Below are 13,150 nucleotides of genomic sequence, written 5' to 3' on the forward strand. Positions count from 1 at the left end.
TAGCATTGAGAAAGTCGGTCTATTACATAGAATTTGATGCAGGCACCGTACTCGCAAAGGTTTTCCGATTAATCCATTATATCATTGGTACGCTTGCGCTAAGCCATTGTGCTTACTATGAATGTTTATAAATAATTGTTATATACTCCATATAAAATGTAAGGTCCGCCATAATGTATACATATGCACTTCCGGACTCCTGTCACTTACCAGCTGTCTGTTTACCGTAGATCAAACACAGTAACATTCTAATTTCATTATGCGACACTCCTTGCTGATGTATGGATCTAGAGGTGGAGAGGGCCCCCCCCCCCCCCCCCCCCCGTAAAATTCAATACTAATAACTTCACACATGCAGTAAAGGGAGAGAGAAGGTCCGGATCTCATCCCCCCGGAAAATTTAATTTTATTAACTATATATAATAAAATCTCCAAAATATGTCTCGGAACCCTCCCCCACCCCCAACAAATATAATTATTTATCCACCCCACCCCCTAGAAAAAGTTATGGATCTGCGCAGGCTGTTGAAAATAATTTCTAAAAAGTCCATCGTCTGCCTCAGATGTCCTTTTATACAGCTAAAATTGTCTTTAAACGATAGAGAGCTCCATAATTATAAAAAGGCGAAGGCGAAAGTGCGAAGATGCGAAGGCGAGAGTGCGAAGTTGCGATGGCGAGAGTGCGATAGTAGTATCGCTTCTTCGCCGTCGCAACTTCGCACTCTCGCCGTCGCAACTTCGCGCTTCGCCGTCGCATCTTCGCACTTTCGCTCCTTCGCCGTCGCACTCTCGCACTTTCGCCGTCGCAACTTCGCACTCTCGTACCTCGACCTAAAGGCGAAAGTGCGAAGGTCGAAGTGGCCCCATCGGAACACCATAGCAGACGGAATCAGTTGATGTTACATTGAGCCTTGTTGGGCAGCTAGATCCCAAAAAGCGAAGAAGAAACAAAATTTACCACATGGTGTTGACAAAGAGCCAAAGAAAACAGTTGTAAGAAACTAGACCAAGGGAAGAAATGTTACTGAAATAAGACCATTTCTGGGCTTAGGAAGCTAGTATTGGTGCTTTGTTTTTGTTGTTTTTTTTATGAAATTTTCACTCCCATGCAAAATCGCTACACAAGTTTGAAAAAGCTATGGTACATGTAAGGACTATAGAATCGATCGTTTGATGCTCGAAGATGAAGACTTATGCAAACTCCGGTTTTTGCCAATCATTCATTTATAAACACTGATGCAAATGAGTATGCGACTGGGACGCAGTGTAATCACAAATACAAGGAGAAAATGAAAGCGTCATAGCGTCTTTAGCCGATCACTTTTAAAGAAATCCGAAAAAAAATTACTGCGTGACAAGATAAGGATTTTTGCGCCATCGTATCATTCGTCGAGCCCTTCGACGTCACTTATAGGAAACATTTTTTTATTAAATCGGAACACCATAGAGCACAACTCGTGGATAAAGAATCAAGAATGTATGCAGAATGTCAATATGTCTGATGATCAGGTGTTTTAGCAGGTACGATATGACTAGCAAACACTGCACAGTAAGATTACGTCAGTCTGTCTTTCGTCGAAATTTGTGTAAAAAAAAGTTTGACCCTTACTCTGAAGCCAAGCCACAAAAGCCTAGCCAAAGAATTAAAATGTAGACATGTTCTAAAATCCTTGTATACATGATGACTCGTACACTGGATGAGTAAAAAAAAATTGCGACCGAAATCAGACACTTGTTTGACTGGCCCGATATACAAATTTTATAGAGATGTCCGACGATATATAGCAGGATCCAACGTACAAAAACTCAAAGAGCACATTACTTGAAACTTGGAGTTGGCATTCGTATGGAAAGGATATACCAATGGAGATATTCAGTGGAAATCTTTTGACAGAATTAGGTAATCGCGACACTGGTAATATCTTACTAGTTTATGATGGTGACCAAAGCTTTTGCTTTACCTAACATGATTATTTATTCAAAGAATTTTAAGGATCTTTTGGTTAAAGAAGTTGTGTGCAGATTAAAAGTACCTCTAATACGCATTTTTACACTTTAAGAAGACACGACCAATTCCTTACATCGGCAGTCCGACTGAATATTTTATAAACATTTTTGCTAGAACAGGCTGGAGTGTATGAATAGTATAGTATATCTTTCGAAATGTTCATATGTAAAAATATTTATAACCTTACTATTGCAGTCTTTCGCTGGGAAGAAAATATGACACATCTACTTTTTATTTCTTAGTCATATGATACCAAAATTGTCAAAATCTTCATTTATTTCAATTATAGAAATGATTTTCCTTGATCTAAAGATCTTCTGCATTGAGAAAATTTCGAATATCAAATTGATGTGCTATTAAGTATCATTAATATTACAGTAGTCAACACCAAATTTGCATTAAGATGAAATTACATTATGAAGGTTATTTTATTTCCAATAGAGTCCGATCAGTCGTCTCACTAACCGCAAGTTGTTGTGTCCGTCAATGCTGATATATTCAGCCACATTGTAAAAGATATTACAACCATTCACATTAACACCATGATGCAGTGCATGCTGACGGGATATTTAAATGACATTAACTGAATTTCAACTCTGTATATATATATTATATATGTACCAGTGTGTATTGTCTGTGCCTGTCCAAAATTAATTGGTATTGATTTAATTGAACTACTACCGTACGACATTAAGACGTTTGGTGCAATGTCTAAGTAAGGACTGAAAACCAAAAATTGTTCAGGAATACAGCTTACATAATATAAGTAGTAAAAGTTTCTGTAGTTGTTAGACGGATGATTAATTATCACAGCTTTACCTACACAAAATGGAAATGCAAGGTGTTCATTTTTTTAATAATTTATTCATCGTTGTTTTTATTTTCCTTTCCTTCTCATGGTCGTGCGTATTCATGTTTGATGCAAATACATAACCATTAAACCAATTGATGGGGGTATACTCTGGATTGCACCAAACCGATATTGATTGAAAGCATTTCTCTATACTACCATAGCATTGCCTGACCACTGCAGGCACTTGATTGACATGAAGATGTTTAGTATATAATTATACAAAAAGGTCATTACACCTGTGAGTGCTACCAACGGACAATGGATATACCTGTTGTATTTGAACGTGTTGCTTGTCCATCCAGTTGCGGCGAGGAAAAGAAAAGTGGGCTTAGAAAAGTTATGTAATATAGGAATTACTAGTACTTGTCATTAAGGATTAAGTCCTCTTTCTTTATGGCTATCTCGACACTACAGATCTGGTCATGAGCTTGACATAAGTATTGAAGACACCTCCTGTGGAAGGTAAGATAAGAAACTTACCCTGCTGTGAAAGAGCTTGTTAAAAATCGTTATTTAATTTTTTCGATATTCGTAGATTTTTAAGAACACTCAGATTTATGCGTTTAAACTGTTATATTAAACAAAAGATAAAGAACTGAAGCTTTATCAAACAAAAATTTAGTCAGTCTAAACGTTAAAAAGGGGCTTTTATATGGAGATGAAGAAAAAAAGACAAAAAAGACAATCGCAACCAAACTCGGTAAACTCGAGAAACGGCTAGAATAACCCATTTAATTAATGGTGGATTTTGTGCGTCTTAGAAATTTATTTTAAAAACTTGATTGTATGATACATATACCTGTGTACTCGAGCTCTCTTCTTAATTAGTGGTTGATATTAATTGTTATTGTTTTGTTTTGGGTTTTTTTTACTGTTTTCGTGGGAACTTTTGGCAAACCAAAGAATGGTTCCCTATATTCAAATCAATTAATCAATTTTCAAATACGAAATGCTAATGTTTTTATCAATTAATTTTAATATATTTACAGATATATTAAATTTGGTACAGACTTTGTGATAAAATTCCATATTTTTGGCATCATTATATGAAATACCAGACATTTCGAGAATGTTTGTTGCCATTTAATTGATTATTGAGAAATTCTATTGAACGCTTACAAGTATATTGAGCAAATTGGTCGACATAAAATTGAGTGAAGTCTGATAAAAGTAAATAAACAAATTGTTTTTAATATATTTGTAATCGCTCTCTCTCTCTCTCTCTCTCTCTCTCTCTCTCTCTCTCTCTCTCTCTCTCTCTCTCTCTCTCTCTCTCAACCTGTGGTGCAATAAAGTAATGACCAGGTACAAAAAAATGTAAACCTGTTTCAGACAGTCACAAAAGTCATACTTAACGAGACAGACACCTGCTGATTACAAGGTGTCCTGCAATCTGTCACAGTGTTTTATCACCTGTGGACAAAAATGACTCATGAACTGCATGCACCGCCAAAAAGACAATTGTAATTCACTTTACTGATCAAATCATATACAAGACATTCAGAAAATCTTGCATATATTCTTATTCTTTGATTAAACTACAACATGATTTTGCCTTTATTGCCACAAGTATTAGCATATCGTATTGACTATTGACACGGACAAACTAATAACAATTTATTGGAAGGACACATACCGGTTTTCTATAAGGCTCAGAGGCGGATCCAGCAATTTGGAAAAGGGGGGGTTCCATTTGATGAAAACCAAAATGTGCAAAATTCATCATTTGTCAATAAACAAGGACTTTTTGAACGTTTTCCGTGCGTATACAACTGTATTTTATAAACATTTATCTCATCACTATCTATTTCACATCTATTTCAACAGCAGAGTGCACTGCATTATTGAGCGTTTTTGCCGATTTGGTTTAGGTAAGGAAGATTTGCATACTATCTAGCCACAAGAAACCCAAGTCTCCAGCATGAGAAAGTGAAACACTAAGAAGCAAAAAATAAATCAGACTAATTACGACAAACTATTATAAAAATTGATATTTTGGTAATTTTTTTATGTCTTTGATGCTTTTAAATTCTGAACTATTTATCGATTTTGACTTCTATCGATTGCCTTCTTAAATAAAGGTCTAAATGATAGGATATGACCAAAAAATGAGGATAATTTATGTGCTGAATAGATGGTACGTGTGTAATACAATGGTAAAAGCAATTGTCGTCCCAGGGATCTTGTTGTGACCCCTGTAATGGTCGGGTGCGCTACATCATTCGGCACAAGTACAGATGCGATCATATTTAGAAAAGTTTTGAAAAGTTGGGCATTTTCATAATGGTTTACATGTAAACCCTTTATATGGTATTTTTGTAACAGAATTTCCGACTTTTGGAAACAAAACAAAAAAGGCTTTTTTTTGTGTTTCATGTGGGTATGAAGGTAGTCAGCATTCCAGAAAAATAGCATAACCCGCGTAAGCGGGTCATGTAATTTTCTTTGTATTTTTCCTTTGAAACGAAGTAAAACTCATCTATTATAAATATTTAAGTTATTTAACTAAACAATAAATTTGAAAGTGGATGCGTGTACTCATACTTGAACGTCGTTTTACTCGATGGCTTGTCAGTTCAAAACTGTATGAACTATAATAATTTTGTTTTAAAAGAAATAGAGTAGAAAATACAGTGTATATGTTATTATAAATCTGTGTTTTTTAGCGATACTGCTGAATATTATGGTTTTTTTCTTTAATTTTCCACATGTTTACTCGGTGTAGTAAACACCGGATGCTGAAGGGGGGTACAATGTACTTTATTTCGATAAAAAATCGATATGGTTTTTTCACATAAGAACAAAATTATGGGACGCAGTACGAAATTCTTTAAATAAGCAATTTTAAAAACATTTCTTTGAGATAATTACAGTATTTCTATTATAAATGGGAAAATTGTCTTTAAATAGGCACTAAACGTTTTCAAAAAAATTCATATGTCCCAGAGAAAGGGGGGGTTCCGACCCACGGAACCCCCCCCCTCTGGATCCGCCAATGAGGCTGTCCCAAGTTTAAATCAATAAGACTCGGTGAAAAGAACTATACGTGTATTGACATTTTTGTTTTCCTTTGCAAAAGGTTTGTAGCCTCTTCGATTCTTTTTTAAAATTTCAAAAAAAAAATAAAATAAAATAAAATTATGGCCATATGGAATTTTTTCTAAATTAACGATGGACTTAAAAGTTGTTGGAATAATGTTATTTGAATTTGTAAAAGGTCTAATACACCATTTTGGCTGAATTCTGTAGGTCGTAACTGACACTAAAGAGCTGAGATAATACTACTGTTTTCAGAGAAGAAGCTGTGTTAAATATCATGGCCCCTTAAATAACAATAGAAGGATTTTCATCTACCTGGCATATTTTTACCTTGATACATTACAGGTAGACCTTTGAGTTGAAGAACGCTTTAACATTTAATTGCAGGTTCTGAAGTATACAAAAGTGGACAATAAACAAAAATCCTTGGAGCAGATGGTTGTTATCAGTCACAGAAAAACACCAACAAATGGAAGAGACTGGCAATAAAAAAGACGTTTGTACTGAATATAAATATAACCCCACAGAAGAAGAACTCTAGCCGTTACATCGTTGGCTGAAGGTCAAGTAAACCATTTCCAGAGTGAGCACCAGGAAAAGAAAATGAGATTTACCAAATTCCGATGGAAATTATTCGGTTCTCTGGCTGCATCAATTTTCCTGTGGACTGTATTAAGTTCTAAGGGAAATGAAAGTGAGCTGACAGTGGAATATGATTTTCCGAAGTCTGTGTGTAACGACAGTGAAAATAATGTATACGTCCATCATTTCTATCTGCACAATGACCCCAATAACAAGAACCATTCGTATTCATTGAGGGCACATAACCCTTTTCACCTCCAGAATCCAGGATTGTGTTTTGATGACCATGCATTAGATTTCCTTGTACTGATCAACACGGAACCTAATCACTTTCTGCGGAGGAAAGTCATACGCATGACTTGGGGAGACGTGAATCTCCCAGGCTACCAGAAGTATGGGAATTTCAGAATTTTATTCTTGGTGGGAAAATCACCTTCTAAGAAAATTCAGAAAGCCGTTGAGAAGGAGGCGGTGAAACACGGGGATATTTTGCAGGGAAGATTTTCTGAAGCACCCAACAACCTCCCCCAAAAAGCCCTTTTGGGTCTCAGATGGATCGCTGAATATTGTTTGAAGGCAAAAATGATACTACGTATTGAGGACACTGTAATTCTAAACATGTTTGAAATATTACGCGAGTATAAATCTAGGTACAGCTGCACCAAAAATTTTATGATGTGTAAATTTGTCAAGCAAAGGATAAAATTCATGGATCACGAAAACCTGAAAAAGATGAACCTGTCTCCAACAATAACCCATTGCAAAAGCAAAGCTGTAATGATGACTCGAGATATGATTTTATCCATATATCACGCGGCGCCTCATATGACGCCATACTGGTCAGATGAAGTGTACGTCTATGGCATGTTGCCCGCTCAAATTCAGGAGAAAACGTTGAAATCTTTTAAACAATTTGAGGAGAATTCTGATCGAGCCATAGATTGTTACGAGACGAACCAAAACAATTGTGGATTAGTTGCTATAGACACTCAAACGAGAAGCCATCACAATATTTTATGGTTTCATATTAAACATTACTTTGCATAAATGTGACAATAACTAGGCATCCCAGGGGGATCTTATTGATTTTCCTATATTAAGAGAATTTTATTTCTCTAGGTCTATAATTATTCCCAAGGCATCTATCCAACCTGCCTAATTGTTTACGTAAAAAAATAACAAAGGAGTAAAAAACAAGATAGATTAATGTCAAGGATTATCTAAAATAAAAGGGTATCCTTGGCATCTCGGTGCGATTATCCTCTATTCAAATAAAAAAGGTACATGTAGTTCCAAATGGTTAAACCTTTTAATAACTAACATATACATGTACTTTAAATATGGGAATATGTGCGCTCCGGACAGAAAAGTATAAACTTAAAAAAAATTAATACAAGTGAAAAGTTGTCCATATAACGAAGAATGACATTGTTACGTAGTGTCACTGTAAAGACACTAGATCGCTATACAAATGATGTGTACATGCACGTAGCATGGGGGTGGGGTGGGGGGGGGGGAGGAAACATTTTTCTTAAATTTACATTAAAAAAATGATTTATCATGGAGTTGCCCAACCCCCCCCCCCCCCCAAAAAAAAAAATTGCGAAGCATTCAAAAATTTGAAGTGCAAAAAATGGAAGTTATACATATAGTAATTTCTCTCTCCCCCCCCCCCCCCCCACCCCGACGGATTAGAATTTTCACGATTTACGAACTCTGTGCTTGGTGTATATCAATCATATGGGAGTGGATAGATCGAAGGAAGTCGAACAATAACAAGGAAAAGAGGATATACTAGAATATAATGATGAAAAAATTGCATACTGATTGATAGAGCTGGGCAATTAAGAAGTTCATGTGTTGCATAAAAATGATTAGATATATTGCCATTAGGAAAGAATTGTCTGAGGAAGAAAAGATACTTGGGATGTTCATGCAGTTTTGAAAAGCTTTAATTAAAATCCATCATTCTGTCTCCTATAAACTGTGCCAAGATTTACTGTTGGCATTGCATAGTTATTTTTTTTAATAATTTGAATGATGAAATGTTTTTTTTTCATATGAATACTAAATGCATACATGTATATGATATATATACTTTTGACTGCTGTGCAGTACATAAGGTTTTTATTGTATATTCATGTTTTAGAAAATTAAAATTGAAATGCTGCTAATGTACAGTGTACATATATTTGTATTGTGATTTATCAATTACTGTAATGGTAGTAGGGTTATTCTGAACCATATTAAAATTAGATGAATAGTGCATAAATGATAATTTTTCAAATAGTGAAAATCAGCTATTGTAGACTGGCATTGGAAGGGAGTAATTTTTCACAGAAGCCCTTTTCAGTAAGAAAAAAAAATAAAACAATGTAGATTTTCTTGCTGTTAATAAATTATGGTTTTAAGGCATACCAAAATTTCATCATCAAAATTACTTAGGTGCAGGACCTACAGTACAGTGTGTTTGAATTAATGTAAAAGCACTGGTTTATCTATGTAAATGTCTGACATTATTTGCATGTTAGACAACATCATTTGACAGGTACATACATTCTGTACCTCTCAAAATACAACACAGACAAAATTAATAACTAAAATTGATGAAAACAGAATTTGAAATACAGTGCACTTCTTCCAAGAAATCACAGGACATTACTCAACATCCACATGCAGTGCAATTTATATTGTTTCATAGCAGAGCATTTCAATAAGACATTAAGTACAACTGTTTGTCATTTATTCATTAATTATCCAAATGCTTTATGACAGTTTGTGCCCTTCAGTTTATAATGAAGTTTACATTAAATGATATAAGAAATAATGATACCGTGACTTCGTATCTGTAGTCAAAATATGCACTGCATAGGTTACTGTAACAAAGGAACAGAAATGCTAATATACGGGAACACATTCAGACATCATAAATGTTTATAATTAGCAATAACTTGTTCTAAAGTAGCAAATCCATCCAGAAATTCATCCTCTGTCAAGCCATGCTTGGCATACTGGTGCACATAAGCCCTGGAGGAGAACATGTCCCAAGCCTTCCCCACCATTGAATCCATGAGAGTGACTGGAGACTGACTATTGGAGATTAAGGAGGCAGATTTTTCGTAATGATTAAAGGCCCTGGGTTGGACCCCTGTCATGAGGGCAGCATCTGGAGGAATCCAAGGAGCATAGAGGGCCGATTCGGAGAACGGGGCGGTGTCTGCGGATGAAGATTCTTTGCCCCTCAGGAGGAGGAGATTGGCCAGGGATGTATTGTGGTGGGATCCTTGGGAGTTGACTCTGACTTGCCAATCAATGCCTATAGAAAACAGATAAACTTAACTACCCAGAATAACTAAATATGTTAATGATAATATCTTTACTTTTTATCAATAAATGATAATATATCAACCAGATGCTGTAAACTAAACCAAAATACCGCACAGAAATATAAAACTATTAAAATTGATATATTCCCAAGAAAAAAAAACAACTTACAGTATTCTAAATTTTGCATGTATTTTTTGGGGTAGATTTTTTTTGCTTTGGTAAGATCTCTATGTGTAAATAGATCTAATACACACTTTCAGATTTGCATCAGTTATCAATTACAACATAATTATTGGGATATGAATAAAATGATTGAATATGATGCAGACCAACCTTCCTCCATGGGAGCATCAGAGATCAACATCTGACGGAGGTGCTTCAGCAGGCCATGCCATTGGTAGGTGCTGAACTCCTGGGCGGCCGCCGACATCTGGGGGATGTTCTTAACAGTGAGCAGTTTGTAGTCAGGATGGGGCACCAAATGTTCCAACATTTCTCCTTTTAATTAAAAGGGAAACAAACATATTAGGTTACTATAGTATTCATTTAAAAAAAAAAACAACAACAAAATAACCATGTAATAAAAAAGATTTAAAACAATTCAAATCAAAATTAATAATACATATGCAAATGCCAGCTATATGTAGGCAAACTTTTGTTTTTGAGAACATTTCCCCTTTCTATAAACTTATGCAATTTCATCAACATAAAAAATAAGATTTACAGAGTTGTCTTTCTTTAATCTGAGCAATATCGAAAAGCATATTTCTTGTGTGCTAGTATGAATTTTGATCTGTTTTGTCTGTAAGTTTAATAACTTCGACCCAAAAACTGATTAAATTATTTTCTTTTAAATTGGTATCAACAATCAATGAATATAAAACTGATTACCTATAGAATTTGAGCAAGTGTCTCCAGTGTATTTGCTGAGCGGACAGGGCTGCAACATTGTAGCCAACTTGTGACAAATCACCTTGTTGATGTCCTTAAATGAGATTTTCTTGATGCTTAAAAGTTGTTGACAGATTTTATGGAGGTGGTCGTTTTCCATGACAATAATTGCGTCCACATTGTGATATAATCTAGACAGCGTCAGAACGGCATTGTAATTCTGCACGATCACTTCTCCCATTTTATATGGCCATACAACTTGGTTCATGATAAAAGCATGAGGAAACTCATCTCTCAAACATCGAGTCACATATGCCCCCACCCCTGAGCCTGTCCCTCCAGCCAGGCTCATCAGAGAGAGAAACCCACCCAGGTTGTCGCATTTTTCTGCTTCCCGCCTGATTAGTTCCATGACAGTACTCTGACACGCAGGGCCATGGATACAGAACCCGTGGGCCCAGTTATTTCCGGAACCTCTTTGTTGACAGTAATGTTGTTTCTCTGAGTAGCACCATGTTCCGGATCTTTTAGCATCCTGATATGTTTGAGCAATCACCTGTAATTAAGGTATATTTAATGCATTTCAGTTAATGGAAAACTGACATTATTATCCTAAATCAAAGGTCTTTAAAGCCTCATGATTTATGCTCCATCACTAATAAAAGTTAAAAGTTAAAATCACAGCAAAATTAGACAAAAATGCACATACAACATGTAAATACAGCAATTGCTATATTTCCATCACTGATAATATAGAAAGAAAGGAGTCATTTTATTTTTTTTAAATATTCTAACCTCAAAAAAGAACATAGGAGGAAGTTGCTTAAAAAATACACATAAAGAAGCAACATTTAATTTGCGATGAAGGGACGTACGTACCTTTGGTTCCATGTCCACCATGACAGCTCTTACTCTGGGCATCTCCTCCCTTGATTCTCCACGGTAGAAGAATCTCGACAGAACTTCATCTTTATAATCCTCATTTTTGTCTGGAGCTACCTATAGAAATAGGATAAACAAGGCGAACTTAGACAAGAATGCATATTATTACAGAAAACAATAACTTTTAAAATATTGATAAATATGTACATGTTCTAGCTTACGTTTGATTTTACTTCGTATGTCAGATGGTAAATTTAACTTGTTTCACACTGCCTCAGGCCAAGCTCCAGAGCTACTTAGGCTGATTGATCAGATAAATTTCTGTTACTCGTGTATTATGTGATGTCAAGACTTAACTCAGTTGATTTCTATACACCTAGTGATATGATTGCATCTGCATATGACACCATTTTTCAGTATATGTATTAAAACTGATTGGTTGCATTTAATAGTTCTAGGTCATGCAATTTCAGATTATGCATTACTTGCATTAGTCCATATATTCTAATTATATTTGAGACATCCTAACTTATACTCATTGACCATGGCCAGATGGGAGAGAATTTGATCCTGTTTGCTATATATGCTTTTTGACAATCTCAACAATATCTGACATTTTTCTGGGTTTTTTTTTTTTTTTGGAATTTTGTTAATTCACTAGCCGACAAACCTGCAAAATATCAAAATTGTTAAAAAAGCCAGGAAAAAGTCTGACTCAGTTTTGTCGGACCATCCCAAAGTAATACATTTTATTATAGGAGCAAACATTTGAGAACTATATTTGCAAATATATTGACCCATTATCAGATTTAGAGGCGTGTTCAGCAGAGTCAGTGCTCTTGAGCTCTCTGCAAAATTCCCTATATCTACAACACAAATTTTGGTGAGAGCTCGCGAGCACTCACTCTGATGAACAGACCTCTGGTGAACTCCTGTGGCCAAAAAACTTCAGTTAATTGTCAGGCACTAACCTGTGTGGCCAGTGGCTTAGAGTGAACATCTTCCATAAAGGTGTGAAACAATTGGCCACCGATCTGGTTTCCGCATTGTCCAAGCTGTACAGTAATGATGGACATTGCAAAGAGCACTGACAGGTCCTCCAATATAGATGTTCCTTCAGTCGGGTATAAGACTTCTTATGAATCAGTCATGGTCACCCCTTCTTTAACTTTCTATGAAGATTTTGTTGAAAGAAAAAGGTTTAGAGAAATACATTACAACTGTTGTACAAAAATAAACCATATATCCTTAAATCTGATCTCTTTAGAGAGGGCAGGCATATAGTCTTCTTAAAGAATATACATGTCCAATTTCAATCATTAAAACCGTTCATATAGAACTCAGTATAGGCCTACTGCATGGATAAACAAATCGGTAACGTTACACACAAAACTCACCTACAGTATATAAACACCTGATTAATGATTTAATCCTCTGATATGATTGGAAAAGTTTAGTACATAAGATTCAAGCTAGTTCAAGAGAGACTAACGATTATTTTCCTCAATCTGAAGAAATATACATGGATACAAAACTAAGCTACCCATTAACTTTGTCGTCTTGCAACA

The 13,150-nt window shown here is 35.5% G+C and overlaps 2 protein-coding genes across 3 annotated transcripts; one reads left to right on the forward strand and one right to left on the reverse strand.

Annotated features, from left to right (window-relative positions):
* The first annotated feature begins 2,859 nt into the window (after positions 1–2,859).
* On the forward strand, positions 2,860–8,507 carry LOC128189953 (lactosylceramide 1,3-N-acetyl-beta-D-glucosaminyltransferase A-like). Of its 2 annotated transcripts, none has more exons than XM_052861788.1 (2): positions 2,860–3,323; positions 6,288–8,507. In XM_052861788.1, the coding sequence occupies exon 2, from the start codon at positions 6,504–6,506 to the stop codon at positions 7,527–7,529; it is 1,026 nt and encodes a 341-aa protein (XP_052717748.1). In that variant the 5' UTR covers positions 2,860–3,323; positions 6,288–6,503; the 3' UTR covers positions 7,530–8,507. The 2 variants fall into 2 exon arrangements, with proteins under 2 accessions (XP_052717748.1, XP_052717749.1); XM_052861789.1 differs by lacking the exon at positions 2,860–3,323 and adding an exon at positions 5,869–5,940.
* Positions 8,508–9,208: 701 nt separating this feature from the next.
* LOC128189952 (tubulin delta chain-like) lies at positions 9,209–13,150 on the reverse strand. The gene is made up of 6 exons (XM_052861786.1): positions 12,980–13,150; positions 12,554–12,754; positions 11,580–11,699; positions 10,701–11,256; positions 10,143–10,307; positions 9,209–9,798 (listed from the first exon to the last, which is right to left on the reverse strand). The coding sequence occupies exons 2-6, from the start codon at positions 12,656–12,658 to the stop codon at positions 9,407–9,409; spliced, it is 1,338 nt and encodes a 445-aa protein (XP_052717746.1). The 5' UTR covers positions 12,659–12,754; positions 12,980–13,150; the 3' UTR covers positions 9,209–9,406.

The sequence above is a fragment of the Crassostrea angulata genome, chromosome 6 (genome assembly GCF_025612915.1).
Source record: "Crassostrea angulata isolate pt1a10 chromosome 6, ASM2561291v2, whole genome shotgun sequence".
Lineage (NCBI taxonomy): Eukaryota > Metazoa > Mollusca > Bivalvia > Ostreida > Ostreidae > Magallana > Magallana angulata.